This window comes from Callospermophilus lateralis, chromosome 5 (genome assembly GCF_048772815.1).
Source record: "Callospermophilus lateralis isolate mCalLat2 chromosome 5, mCalLat2.hap1, whole genome shotgun sequence".
Taxonomy (NCBI): Eukaryota; Metazoa; Chordata; class Mammalia; order Rodentia; family Sciuridae; genus Callospermophilus; species Callospermophilus lateralis.
This window is the reverse complement of record NC_135309.1, coordinates 28,505,479-28,519,093: the sequence shown is the minus strand read 5'-3', so window position 1 is coordinate 28,519,093 and position 13,615 is coordinate 28,505,479. Positions and strand designations below refer to the sequence as shown.

The 13,615-nt window shown below is 40.3% G+C and overlaps 1 protein-coding gene across 2 annotated transcripts in view; it reads left to right on the top strand.

The window, feature by feature from the left end:
* The window catches only part of Sgcd (sarcoglycan delta), a 381,166-nt gene extending 371,153 nt beyond the window's left edge, over positions 1-10,013 (top strand). For both annotated transcript variants that reach the window (XM_076856397.2, XM_076856396.2), the window contains exons 7-8: positions 3,465-3,588; positions 5,128-10,013. In XM_076856397.2, coding sequence (XP_076712512.1) covers positions 3,465-3,588; positions 5,128-5,301 — 298 coding nt within the window. In that variant the 3' untranslated portion in view covers positions 5,302-10,013. The remainder of the gene's footprint in view (positions 1-3,464; positions 3,589-5,127) is intronic.
* Positions 10,014-13,615: the final 3,602 nt, after the last annotated feature.

Here is a 13,615-nt window from a genome sequence, read left to right as displayed (position 1 = left end):
TTCCATATAGTACTTACTTCTAGAGAGAGACAGGAAGGGATGGGATCAAGAAGATGAGCTCAGGGCACCACCAAGGTAAAAAGTTCTTTTTTTTTTTTTTTCCCATAAAAAGGATGGTGAGTATTCAAGGCCCCTTGCATTGTCATTCTCTTTATAGTAGTTGTGCTTTTATAAATGTTCTTTTGTATCTATGAGTGGAACTTCATGTATCAGAATAAAATTAATTTTTTTTTAATTGGGGGGAAAATAAGTTAGAAGTTTTGGGAATAGTTCACCAGGTTAGCAGAGCAGCTGACTTTGATGGACAGCATCTTATTCTCTTTCATATTCAAATCAATGTCATTTGCCAGATATCACTGTGCTGGGACTGTTTTATTTCCAGCCTTCTTGCAGGTGCCTCGTTGACATCACCCAAACACTGTTTCAAAATGGGAAACACTGCATTCTGGGAAGTGCGTATCACTCAGCTGTCTGTGGTGCCATCCTTGTTCTCATTGATATGGACTAGCTTTGGAATGATGAGCATTAATTCCACAAAAATTAAAAAGTGACATTTAATTACAGAGAACAGGGTACCAATATGGATAGGAAAAATAGCTTTTCTGAAAGTGGCACGGTACAGTAAACAACACCCTGGCTTTGGTTTCTGCTACCTTTGAATCTTGGTTCTGCCATTTAACTACAAGTACAATCCTGAGCAAGTCACAATTAGGATTACAGGAGCATAGGGCTGATAAGGTTTTGTGATGATTCAATACTGTTAGCAAGCCCTTTACACACTGCCACAATCTAGTCAACCCTTCATAAATGATAGTTGATGTTTTCAGTAAGAAAGAAGACCAATACAATAAGGTGAACCAAACCCTAAATGGTGAGTAAGCTCAGGAGTTCAAGTTCCTAAGGACCTTGGGACGGTTTTAATTAAACAACAAATGACATACTCAATACTGACTTCAGAGATATCTATTTGTGGGTAAAGTGCATTTCAAAAAAGTGGGGGGAAAATAATGAGACAAAGATTGAGAAACAGGTAAGCAGATTACAGAAGTTCTGGTCTCCTGAGAGGGAGGAGTTAAAGGCTGAGTTAACTGATGCCATGAGAGAGGGAGCAAGGGAAGGAAAGAAAAGAGGGCTCCACCCTGGGGAAGGTGGAGCAGGCGGAGCCATGGGAGGGCAAACCTGTGCTAAAAGGAGGCGCATCACTATTCGTGGAATGTCAGAAAACTCGGAATAAACTGTGTAAATCAGCCAAACTGTACGGGAGGGAAACCAAGAGAAAGTGGCATAAAACTATCTTCATATTTCAAAACTGAGAGGTGGTTGGGAACGTAGGAGAAGCTCCACTGAGCTGGACTGAGGTCTAGGCGGCACTGCAGCGCTCCTGTTGCCCTGGTAACCAGACACCTTGTCCCACCAGCATTATCTCATCAGGAGAAAAACCACATGCACACGCAGTAAACCATAATGACAGGCAGCCCCACCCAGCCCAGGCAGCCATGGTGAAGTTCTCCTGAGAAAGAAAAGGTCGGGATAGGGACTTTTGCCACATACAAAGGAGCAAGCAAAGAATGAGTTTGGGAGAAGGTCAAGTAATTGTGCCTGTTGCTTCTCTTTCTGACTCTGGCTGAGCCACTGTAGGGTAAAAACAAATCAAGGGGAAAAATCTATGGCCTGGAAGCAAGCATTAAGAACCCAGAACCTTACCCAGGCACAGTGGTGCACACCTGTTGTAATCCCAATGGCTCCAGAGGCTGAGGCGGGAGGATCCAGAGTTCAAAGCCAGCCTCAACAACTTAGGGAAGCCCTAAGCAACTAGGCAAGAACCTGACTCTAAATAAAGTATTTTTAAAAAGGGGTTAGGGATGTGGTTCAGTGATTAAGCACCTCTGGGTTCAATCCCTGATACCCCCCACCAAAAAAATAAAGAAAGAAGCCAGACCCAGAAGTGTGGTGGCATTCTGTAGCATCCGTGTAACATGACCATTGATTGCTAGGGGATGGCATCATACTGGTCACTTTGTTCTTCTCGTCCCTTACTGAGGCTCTAGAGGATTTGCCTGCCCCAAGGGAGTGATGGAAACACAACAACATGGGCAGAGGGGATGATGTTCCTTTTCAACATGTTCAGGGTGATCAAAAGTTAGAGTTGTTGACTAGGGAAATTGGTCTTAATAAAAGTGGTTTGAAAAACATTACTGAGGCCCCTACTTCTACTTTGAAGTAATAGAGAAGAGGATCTTCGTATATTGCCATCTAATAGGAATGTTAAAAATCTAGAGTATTCAGGGGATGACTGAGTTTTAGTTAATGTTTCTCTCATTAAAGTGAATTAGGAAAGAAAAAATACCCAAGAAATACTATCCTCTATTTTGGTATCATAATTAGAATAGAGCATGACTGATTCACCTTCTCTGGGTTTACTTCTTATCTTACATACAATAAAATTTGCTAAATCCAGAGAGACTTGTAACCCCCACTGCAAATCAAGATATGGAACACAGGTCCACTGTCCACAACATCCCCTCCTGTCATGCCTTTGTCAACAAACCACCTCAACTCCCAGCCCTGGAAACCACTGACCCATTCTAAATCTTTTGACAACTACATTGTAGAACAGGGCTCAGGACTGCTTTATAATTTTCTGGTACAATAACATTAGTAAAAGCAGTCTATTTTGTGTTCCCAATAGAAAAATCCAAAACGCTCCAAACAAACTTTTTGAGTGCCAACAGAAGGTTCCAAAAGTTTCACATTTTGGAGTATCTTGGAATCTGGATTTTTCAATTAGTAAAGTCTACATAAGTATTCAAAAAAAAAAAAAAAACCTTCTGAAATACTTCTGGTTCCAAACATTTTGAATACATAATTTCACCTGTAATAGTTAATACATATGCACATTTCCAATGTGGCAGGCATTATTTGAAGTACTGTATAAATGAAGAAACTGTCACTTTTTGAAATTATAGAAAGAAAAGGAAGAAAGATTTGCCCAGGATCATATAGTGGCCACACCATGACTCAATTCCAAGCATGTCTTGCTCCTAGATCTATTTTCTTAACTTCTGATTTCACATCCAAAGAAGATACAGAAAGTAAGGAAAAGTGGAAACAATATCTACCAATTTCAGGAAGCTCAGTTTAGACCTAGGATTGTCCTATTCTTTTGAAAAAACACATGTGAGAGTTTGATTAACTATACCAATAAAGCAATAATTGAATGGATATAAAATAACATGAAGTCATGATTCTGGAACACCTTCCTTATGACCTTTGTGGAATGTAATAAAGATACAGCCTGGACCCCTTATATTCTCTGTCAAACTTGTCCAGGTTTCTAAAGCAAAACTGGAAACATCCTTTGATCAAATTCCGAAATGGTCTTTTGATGCCCTGAGCACCAACCTTCTCTGAAATTCACCGAAAAGGGAACAGGATCTTTAATCTTCACCTTGTGTGTCTTTCAGGTTGGAGTCTCCAACCCGTTCTCTGGTGATGGAGGCCCCAAAAGGAGTCGAAATAAACGCAGAAGCTGGCAATATGGAAGCCACCTGCAGAACGGAGCTGAGGCTGGAGTCCAAAGATGGAGAGGTAAGGGCTAGGAATAACAGAAGCCCAAAGACCTCTCCCAGAGCTGGGTTGCACCAAGATTGATCCTGCACTACTTCAACCAAAGGAGTCAAACAGAAGGTTTTATTTTATGACACAAAAAGTTGAATAACATGATTACAAGCCAAAACCATAGTACTTAAAAGTTATGATTCATTATTTGTGAAGTGCTACCATAATGGAGTGTGTTGCAAGTACACAACTATATGGCCAATTTGGAATGATATTTCCAAATTCTCTCTTGTTGCCTTAAAATAATATTTATTTAGCCAGCAGAGTCAAGCTGAATGTCTCACCCATCTGGCTAAAGATAAACTTAGTTTACATGCACGTATTTTATGTTGTATGTTTCTATTTTCATTGGGAACGGAGAGTCAGCTCTAACAGCTATTCTAAACCACAACAAGCAAAAAATTAATAGGGTAAAACCAGGTAACCAGAGAATGAAGGATTGCAGATATCCATTATCTTATCTCATCACAATCCAGTTGGATAAATAAAAACACTTCTTGTGTTTTTGCAAACAATGTAAGCTTCATCGCCTCTACAACATTCCCCCCTCCCAGTATGATTTGACTACAAACTTTTAAAAATACTTTCAAAGTATTCACTTATGAGTGAGGCTTTTAATTTAAGAATAAAAATAAGAAGGAGAAAACCTGAGATTTTTTTTTTAGCATTTTTTTTTTTTTTTGGATGGTGGTGGGGATTGAACCCAGGGCCTTGTGCGTAGAAGGCAAGCACTCTACCAACTGACCTATATCCCCAGCCCAGAATTTTCTTTAAAAGGTAAAACTATTCTCCCTGTTGTATCCACTCACAGGGAGTCTCCACCTGCTTCCCTAATCCACCCCATGGATATAACACCCTCTCTTTGATTGGTTTGGCATTTACTCTTTTATTTTAAAATGAAGAGAACTTTCAATTATCACAGCTGCCTCTTCAAATAGCCACAAACTGCAAACGCACACATAAAAATAGTGACTATCTCACATATCTCAGAATTTGAGCTCTGGAGGAATAAGTTATAATCACATTTCTATTGGTAGTCTCACCACTGCTAATTTTTTATAATAATGTATATAAGTATATTCTATAGAATACCAGCAACATAAATTGTTCAAAAAGGAAAATGGAAAGTTCACTCATCATTTAAAACTTGGAAAATGCTGTTCATTCCCCTCCTCTTGAAGGTTCATCTTATATAGGGACATATGTAGAATCTGAGAAGCCCGCAGGTAATGAAAACTGTTACATACACCATTATTCACATTCTACACTTTATATTTTTTGCAAAACTGCTAATGTTGGTCAGTGTATCATTATCTTGCTAGGATGTATGTTTCTGGGAGAGGAGCAATTTCACCTGTCTTGAGCATCTCAGATCCCCAGTGCCAAGACACTGTAGGTGCTCAGGAGGTTTAAATGAAGCTGAACATTCATCTGCTCACTCTTTCTGCAAGTCCAGAGTAAAGATGGCAGCCTCTGACTGACTCTTTCCTTCCTATTCACTCTCTTCAGATTAGGTTAGATGCTGCGAAAATCAAACTACCTAGACTGCCTCATGGATCCTACACGCCCACAGGAACGAGGCAGAAGGTCTTCGAGATCTGCGTCTGCGCCAACGGGAGATTATTCCTGTCCCAGGCGGGAACTGGTTCCACTTGTCAGATAAACACAAGTGTCTGCCTTTGAAAGACTATCCACAGTGGACCTTGTCGGCAGCATAAAGGCCTTTTTTTTGGCTTTAGACACTGGCTGCCAGCTATTTTTACTAGAACACAGAAAGCCTATCAAAGACCTTGTGTGCGTGTGCGTGTGCGTACGCGTGTGCATGGGTGAGTGTATGTGTACAAGTGAGAGTGTTTGCCTGTGTGAGTGGATATAAATATATATAAATAAATATAAATAAATATATATATCCTCTGTATAAAATGAGGTTTCAGTACAAAAGGAACCATGGGTGACCCTGTGATATCCACTGTCATTTTCCATCCCATCCACACCACCTACATGTCAGAAATCAAAACACTCATTCAGGCCCAACATCCCCGAGACCATTCAAAGTCACACAGTGGATTGAACACTTGAATATGCATCAACATGTTCAAGTGACAGCATATCGTCTTTTTTTACATCATTATAGGCAGCGATGGCGGGAATCGCCAAGTCACACTCAAGTGCTGAGATCCTTGTATGAAGCCCACACACCTTGGGCTGGGGAGGGTATGGCTCAGTGGTAAAGTGAGAATTTAGCAAGTGCAAGGTCCTGGGTTCGATTCCCAGAACCAGCTCCCCACCAACACCAAAAAATAGATGTTTGGTTTTCCTTTCTTAGCTTTAGTAAGTCTATAAGGCTGGCCCAGGGCCCCCCTTCAAATCAGAGATGGGTTGATGCCATGGAAGTCATCAAAGGAACTCAAAATGCCCATCCTACCCCTGCAGCCAAGTGTGTTGGGATTTTTGTCATTGCATGAATGAGGAGCATGAGTTTTAACAAATTCTGAACTGCTCACCCAACTTCAGCTTATCTTAATTCCTTTAAACTCACATATTCTCCCATAGTCAAAATTAGAGTTGTATATCAGCACAAAATAGGATAACAGCTGCTCCTCAGTCAGCTGGTAGCAACTCAGTGGCCTGACAGGCAAAGAATAAATGGGTGATATGTCTCTGTTTAAAGGAAAGAAATGGCTCCAAAGCTGTTACATTCTCACTTCTTCCTCCAATAGAATCTGATCCAAAATGATGATGTCAATCAAAATCCCAAAGAGTGGAGCCCTATCCAAAGAAAAATCATTTTAAGATGGAAATCTAAGAGTAGCATAGGGAACCCAATTGCCATTCATGCATTTTGGGGTATCAGGTAGGTAATTTAGACACACTTTTTATTTTTAAAGGCATTTACCCACTGTCTAGTTTTGATCTTATTTTTTTTTCAGTACCGGGATATGTATATTCCTAAATCCACTATTATGTTTTCTCTAGAAATCACAGGTTTAAAGCACTATAAAGCTGCCAAAATTGCTCACTGCAAGTTAACGTAAACTGAGTCACGTGTCTTTATCAGGATCACTGTGTGCTGTGGGACACAGCAGCACCCACTGCCCCTTAAATGGAAGCATCTTTAATTCCCGCCATCAGCTACCTCTCATTTTTCCACCTTCATCACCATGCTCCAGGGTCACCCTGGCCAGCTCTTGTGCTGGGACAGGGGATTACACCATCTCTGTTCAAAGAGGGGGAAATGTGCCTATGCCTTAAGTCAATGCACTCAGCAAGGAGAAGCACATCCTATTTATCTTGTTACCTATAGTTTATTTTGGGTGATTGGAGAGGAATGGTTTAGTTATGACTGAGCATCAACAGCTGGTAGACACACCAAATAGTTAACAGATGTGGACTCTACGGAGCCCAGAGTGGAGATGTAACTGGCTTAGACCGTCCTGGATGCCATTTGACAAGCAACGGCCCCGCAATTCTAAAATGAAGCCGTATGTATTGGCCTGAATGGTTTTTTTTTTTTTTCCTTCTTCAACAAGGTTCTAGTTTTTCTTATTTCTCAAGCAGAGGAAGGTTTGTCATGAAAGATTTGATATTTTTGAGGTGTCACTCAAGCATCAGGCTGAGGTTGGAACACATGGGTTGTCAAAGCAAACTGTGTGTTGCTTGGTTTCTTGGAGGGTGGGATGGCCAAGTGACTCAGCTGGTTTCTCCCAGGCTCGCTCCTCTCGTTCTTGCTTGGATGTCATGCAGAAGAATTGGGTTGGTCGATTTTAGGGAAAGTCCATAGGATTGCTGAGTTGGTAGTACTAAGGTCTAAAAAAAGAATACCATAAAAGACATCGGGATACTCTGGATTGGGATTACCACTATCCTGTTGGGTCACCCTGCCAGAATCTGCATGTATCTCACCCAGGGCTTTTCCCAGCCAGGAAAAAATCCCTAGTTGTCTATTCAGATCACCTACCGCATAGCATTCAGACAAACCATATAGCTCACAATAGATTGTGGCTAAATTCCTTAGGACAGGTTTGTACTTGAAGCAGACAGACAAACCATCTCTGCATTTTGCCATCTCACATACATCATCTATTGATGATGAGGAAACAAGAGTTCTCTGAACCTCTTTCCTCTGATTTTGTTTTAATCGTGACAAATGTCTGAGATGAGCACCTTGGGAGGTCTATGCCAATTAAGAAGAAGAAACACTGGTATAGTCCTCTTGCAAAATTTAATTCTAAAGGTAATCAGATCACAAGTAGAATAAAAAATAATAGCAATCACGATTAAAAATGAAGCACCTTTGTGGGACACAGGATATGAAAGTCTGCTTTTCATTTATGTTAAATGACCACAAAGTATAAGTTAATAAGCAGAAACTCCAATGAGGATGAAATTATGCATTTCAGTTCAGACTTTAGAAAATGTTAAAATATACTCGAAGATCTTCAATGTACTCCCCCCCCCCCAATGCCCTCTAAACAGAATCTCTTTCCATGGTCATAAGAGAAAGTTTTATTTGAATTCTGGGGAAAAAATAGATTTTACATTAAAATCTGCTAATCCCTAATTTTAAAAAACAAGATTCTTTCTAATCTTTGTATAAAATACCTGCTAGACAATCACACTTTGGGGTATAGTAAACACCTGGCAATATAATAAAGAGTTCGAACAATTCTTCAATATACTGGAAGTTCTAATATGATACTATTCTCCAGATTTTTTTATAAATGAAAAAAATGATCTACAAATATGTTTAACATTTAGTTCTATTTGATCTCTGCTTGATAAGTCATGAAATTTCCATCTTGGGGAAAAACTTCAGTGTGATGGAGGTTTTTGAAAGCCTTATAGCGGCACCTACCAAGGTGGAAACTTGACATGTGGCTTTGTGATTGTTTTGTTGCCCAAGAGATAAACCTTATAAACTTGAATTGGCTTCCAACTTCTTTTAAGTCATATTCCCTTTGGATAATTTTCACTGTACATCCAGCAGCCATAGACCAAAGATTGCTTGAGGTTTGACCCTAAAGCAAGGGTCAGCAAACTCTAACCTGGAGACCAAATCTGATTCATTACCAGTTTTTGTAAATAAAGATTTATTGGAACACAGCCATGTGCTTTAATTTGTATGTTGTTTGTGACTGATATCACTCTGTGACACCAGGGTTGTCAGAACCCATGTGGCCCGCTAAACATAATGATGGCTATTTGGATCTTCATGGAGAAAGTTTGCTGACCCCTGACCTAGAGGCCATTTGTGGTATATGTCGGACATAGCAGGAGAGAAAGCAGATCCCCTAGTAGCAAGGGTAAGCCTGCATTTCTGTGTGAGCATGGGAATATAAATACTTGGCAAACTAATTTAGGAAGGAAGAGCTTACTTAAAACTACATGAAGAAATGATTCATCTGTTGGAGAAACATAAGATCAGAGGATTTGGGGGGTCAGGGAGAACAGAATGAGGGGCAGCTTAGGTGAACAGGAAAGTTGTGATAGATCCTCTGAATCTTTTCGGAAGATTCTTCATAAATGGATCAGCATCATTGTATGACAAGAGGTGAAGCAGGGATGCTATGGTTGAAATGGACAATCTCTTTCCTGAAAACTCTTTCTGGAACTCTCTAATCTCACACAGAAGTTCCCACCTCTCCTGCCCATTCTCCAGAAAGATGACCACACCAAGGTCCTTCATAGACATTTTTTTTTTTTTACTTCATTGTCTTTTTTTGGTCTCCGTTACCTTGGTTATCCATATCTCCTGGGTACTTCATGGTCCTCTGGCCACAGCATGCCTCAAGAAATGGTCAGAAGGAAGGATAATTGAAAGTATCAGAAGAAGCAGGATTTTAATGTGTGTAGGAAGAAAAATACAGGAAAATTCTTTTTATGAAGCCATTGGTGAGAGGAACCAGAGTAATGCCAGTTTGCTTTTGTTTCCAAGGATCTTGGTATTTTGTTCCTTGGTGCCAAGTGCAAAGAAGAAAAAAAATCAAAACAAAACATGTTTTGGATTCTACTACTCTGCTTCTGTGTGGGAAAGCAGGTTCCTACCAGAAATTTGTCTCTCCAATCAACACCCCTTTTGCTAAATGAGGGCTTTTATACTCAATATTATTTAAAAAAAAAAAAAAACATGAGTTATAAATGACCCTCTGTAAGTATGAGTATTCACACTGGGGAGGAAGGATCTTTTTAGTGAAAATGATCATCATTTACTAGTCCCTAATCTCTATCCAATAAGAGGCCCCTCAATCTTCCATGTAGATACAGTTGATAGAAGATTATGGGGGCAGCAGAATAGAACATGTTGCTTTTATTTTAGGCAAAAGGTAGCAGTGATGTTTGGGTGCAAAGAGTAAATAGATACAATTCAGCACCTGACCCTTTTTTTTAATAAGGATCTATGAAAGCTGAAAATTTTTCATGTAAGGAAGTCTCAAACAACATCAGTTCGCCCTCACCCCTACCCCAGGAAATGTTAGGTACAAAGAGGGTAAAGGAGCAATTCCTTGAATGACACATTTGCATGGTGCACCAGTAACCAGTGGGGAAAAAGTTAGAATGAAAGAAACAACCTTAGAAAACAGGCCTTTTATCTCCAAGATAAAATGCCCCTCTTGTGGTCTTTCATCACTTTCTCCTTGGTAGAAAGTTCCCCCAGTTCCCACATTATTTCCATTAAAATAGTCAAAGCTACTGCATTGGGATGTCAAATGCATCCCTTTCTTTGTGCTAATCGGAATTTAAAATTATACAGTTGCCTCTGAATTTCTCATTCACAAAGCCAAACCACTGATAAGAGAGAGAGCGGTGGGAAGCCGCTGCTCCCATCAGCACAGCACACCACGCATCAGCTCTTTCGCAAGCACTGTGATTTCTATGGTCCTCAAAAGCTTTCTTTATAATCGAGTCCTTGAAATTTCTCCAGGCAGGTCTGAATGGCAAAGGGAAAATAATTACTTGTGGGAGGTCCTTTTGAGTATTGTTAGAGCACAAGTGTAAAAGAAAACACCCCTTTTGGTGCACCCTATGCTCACACACGTGACTTGGGCTTTCCCCCACCCTCCTTTTGTAGATACTGATGGAGCAGGAAATTAGTATCTTCCTTTGAGAGACAAAAAGCAAGAATGTCATGAGCCCCCATGCACTAGAAAGTGTGATACGTAACACAGTGTTAAAGATGCCTTCAGAGCATAGGTCAGCAGTCTCCCTCACACCAACAGCGATGCTAACTACAGTTCCTTTACTTTAGCACAGCAACTGGTAATATTGGTACCTCTTTTGTGGTTTGCAATTGGAAGAAAACAAAGGAAGAATTGCTATAAGTAAGAAGTAGTTTTGAGTCCAAATCTACTTATCATGGTAAGAAGGCAGAGTAGTGTTCTGAACACCTCGTTCAGGATGTAGACATCCTGGATAAAAAGTGAGTTGATTTTGCCTCATCACTGAACACCCTATAGCTGAGAACAGCTAAGTAAAATATGATTCTGCTCTCACTGGGGGAAGGGAGAAGAAAACATCTGTTTAATCTAAAATCTACCCTGCATACTTAGAATTTTCTAGCAGGCACAAGTCCAGTGTCTTCACAGTCTACTTCTACATTTGGGACTTTTAGCAAAATCAGAGATAACTCAGATATCATAAAGTGAGAAACTCTAAACTGGTCTGTTAGCTTACATGGGAGGGCTACAGCATCAGGTTGTCTGAGAGCAGGAAGATGACATTTGTCAACAAGAGAGATGTCTCTTTAGTTTCCATATCCTTCTAATTCACAGGATGCTTAAGTCTTAAGGGTCATGGATTCTTTTAAGAATAGGAGCACAGCTATGAAACTTCTCTGCAAAAAGAATCATATCCACAAAAAAAATTGCTTAAAAGGAGGTTTCCTTTGATCCAAAGCCTTACCCTAAGACACAGAAAGAGTTTGATTATTTTCTCCTATAATTGCTTAATTAATATTCACTGAATATGTACTACGTGCTAGGCACTAGGCTAAGTGTTTCACATGTATTCACTTATTTTATCCTCAAAACAATCCTTTGAAATGGGTTTCATTACAGTTTCAATGTATAAATGCAGGGATGGAGCCATGGAAAGGTTAAGAAACTTGTCCAAAGCCACTCGTTAGGAAATGACAGAGCTGGAATGTAGATCTAACTTCTGACCACCATACTAAGAAGTCACCAACATGACGAACTATGTTTCAAGCTCTTAGGAAGTATCTTCTACTAGATTTTAGAGTAGATCTTAAACAAATGAGACTGCAGAACACTTATCTCCCTGCTTTCTGTAGCCTCTCATGATGATAACAATCAATACTAAATTATAGACCCATGGGGTGAAGACCTGCCTGGATAATAGAATCTAGAACCAAAAAAAAAAAAAAAAAAAGAATGTGTTTGCTCTGGATGTAATGCTTGTTAAGCCAGGCACCTTATCCTTTCAGATTGTCAGCCTCATGATTAGGACATTTTAGTAGTAATCTATGGATATAAACAAAGCAGCACTCCTGCACACATACCTTTTGTTCTCTCATTTTAGGTGAGGTCTTTGAACCATTTGGTTGTCATTCTTCTCCACCTTTGTTTTTGACAAAAGTAAAGGAAATGATCAAATAGTATGGCACTCAGGAGAGCGTCACTGTCCCTGTTCCTAAGTAAAACAAGACTACCGATACAGGGTTTGGTTATTAGCATTGGCCACTCAATAGGCTTGGAGCCGAGCGGGTCATGTTGGCTCTGCCAGGGCTTGAGCACCTCACCTCCTCAGCTATATTCTTCCTCGTGGGCAGAATTCTTTTCACCAAAGCTTTCAGGCCACAATTCCCAATTCGTCCAAGTTGGAAATGAGAGCCATTTGCAAATTTTATTTTATTATTAAAAAAGAAAAAAAACAGCACTCTTTAACCAGAGTAGGTCATACACTGGCGTCCTAGATTTAGCAATGAGGCTGGTGGCCTTCCAACCAGGAAAGGAGAAAATGCATGCACCTGAAGTTTATTAGAATTGAATAGCTTTGCAGCACTTTTATCTTCTGAGCGAAGACATTGGGCTTTGAACTGCTAGAGTTAAAAGACAAAGTCCTTTTGAAGAATTAACTCAGCCAAGGACCATTCGAATAGGTTATGCACCAGTATGCCTTTATCAAGGTCCTACTGTCACTCGGCACCCCGGCACCCCCGCCCCCCGGGGATGAGAGGGCCACAGCCACAGGGCTGGTGATCCATCCTGCTCTTATGTGCTTTCTATACTGCACATATCTGATTTAGTGGGGAAGCTGCATATCCACTCACTATACCCAAATACACTCAGCCCCTGAGACAGTGTTTACCTGACTCAACCTCCCCATAAAAACCTTACAACAGGATGAGCTAAAAAGGTTTAAGTCCCTATTTCAGAGTCAGTCTGCCAGGGATTTGCTTTCTATTGGTGTAGATGTTCAAATGGCAAGCCAGGAATGGATGACTGTAAGGGTCTCATGGAACCCACCTCACCAGGGCCAGAAATCTGGCTTCCTGAAAGAGGGGAGATTCTAGCAAAGTGAAGGGAACTGTGGGCACACTTGAATGTGGGTGACACAAAATGAAGATAATTGTTATCCAGTGTTTTAGGGATTGGGGTTGAAGTTTTCCATATGTAACCCACTTTTCCTGGTCAAGACTTTTCCTTTTGGAGTCCACAAAGGAGCAGAGGCACCTCTTAAGGAGGTCATATTTGAGAAAGAAAAGGCAGAGGCCATCCATCATGATATGGCTAGACGTACTTCGGGAGAAGCCGGATTCTGGTGCTTTTAATAGGAAAAAATAAATAAAAGAGGTCATAGAAGTCCCATTGGCTTGGGAATTCTGAATTTTTTAAAAAAGGAGACCCATTCCCACGAAGCAATGGAGGCCAGCCTCTGTGTTATTTTTTGGTTTGGTTTTGTTTTTGCTCTGGGTTTGGGTGTGATGTGAGAAGAGCTTTTTAGTTTTGTTTTGAATAACATCAATCCTTGCACACTCTAT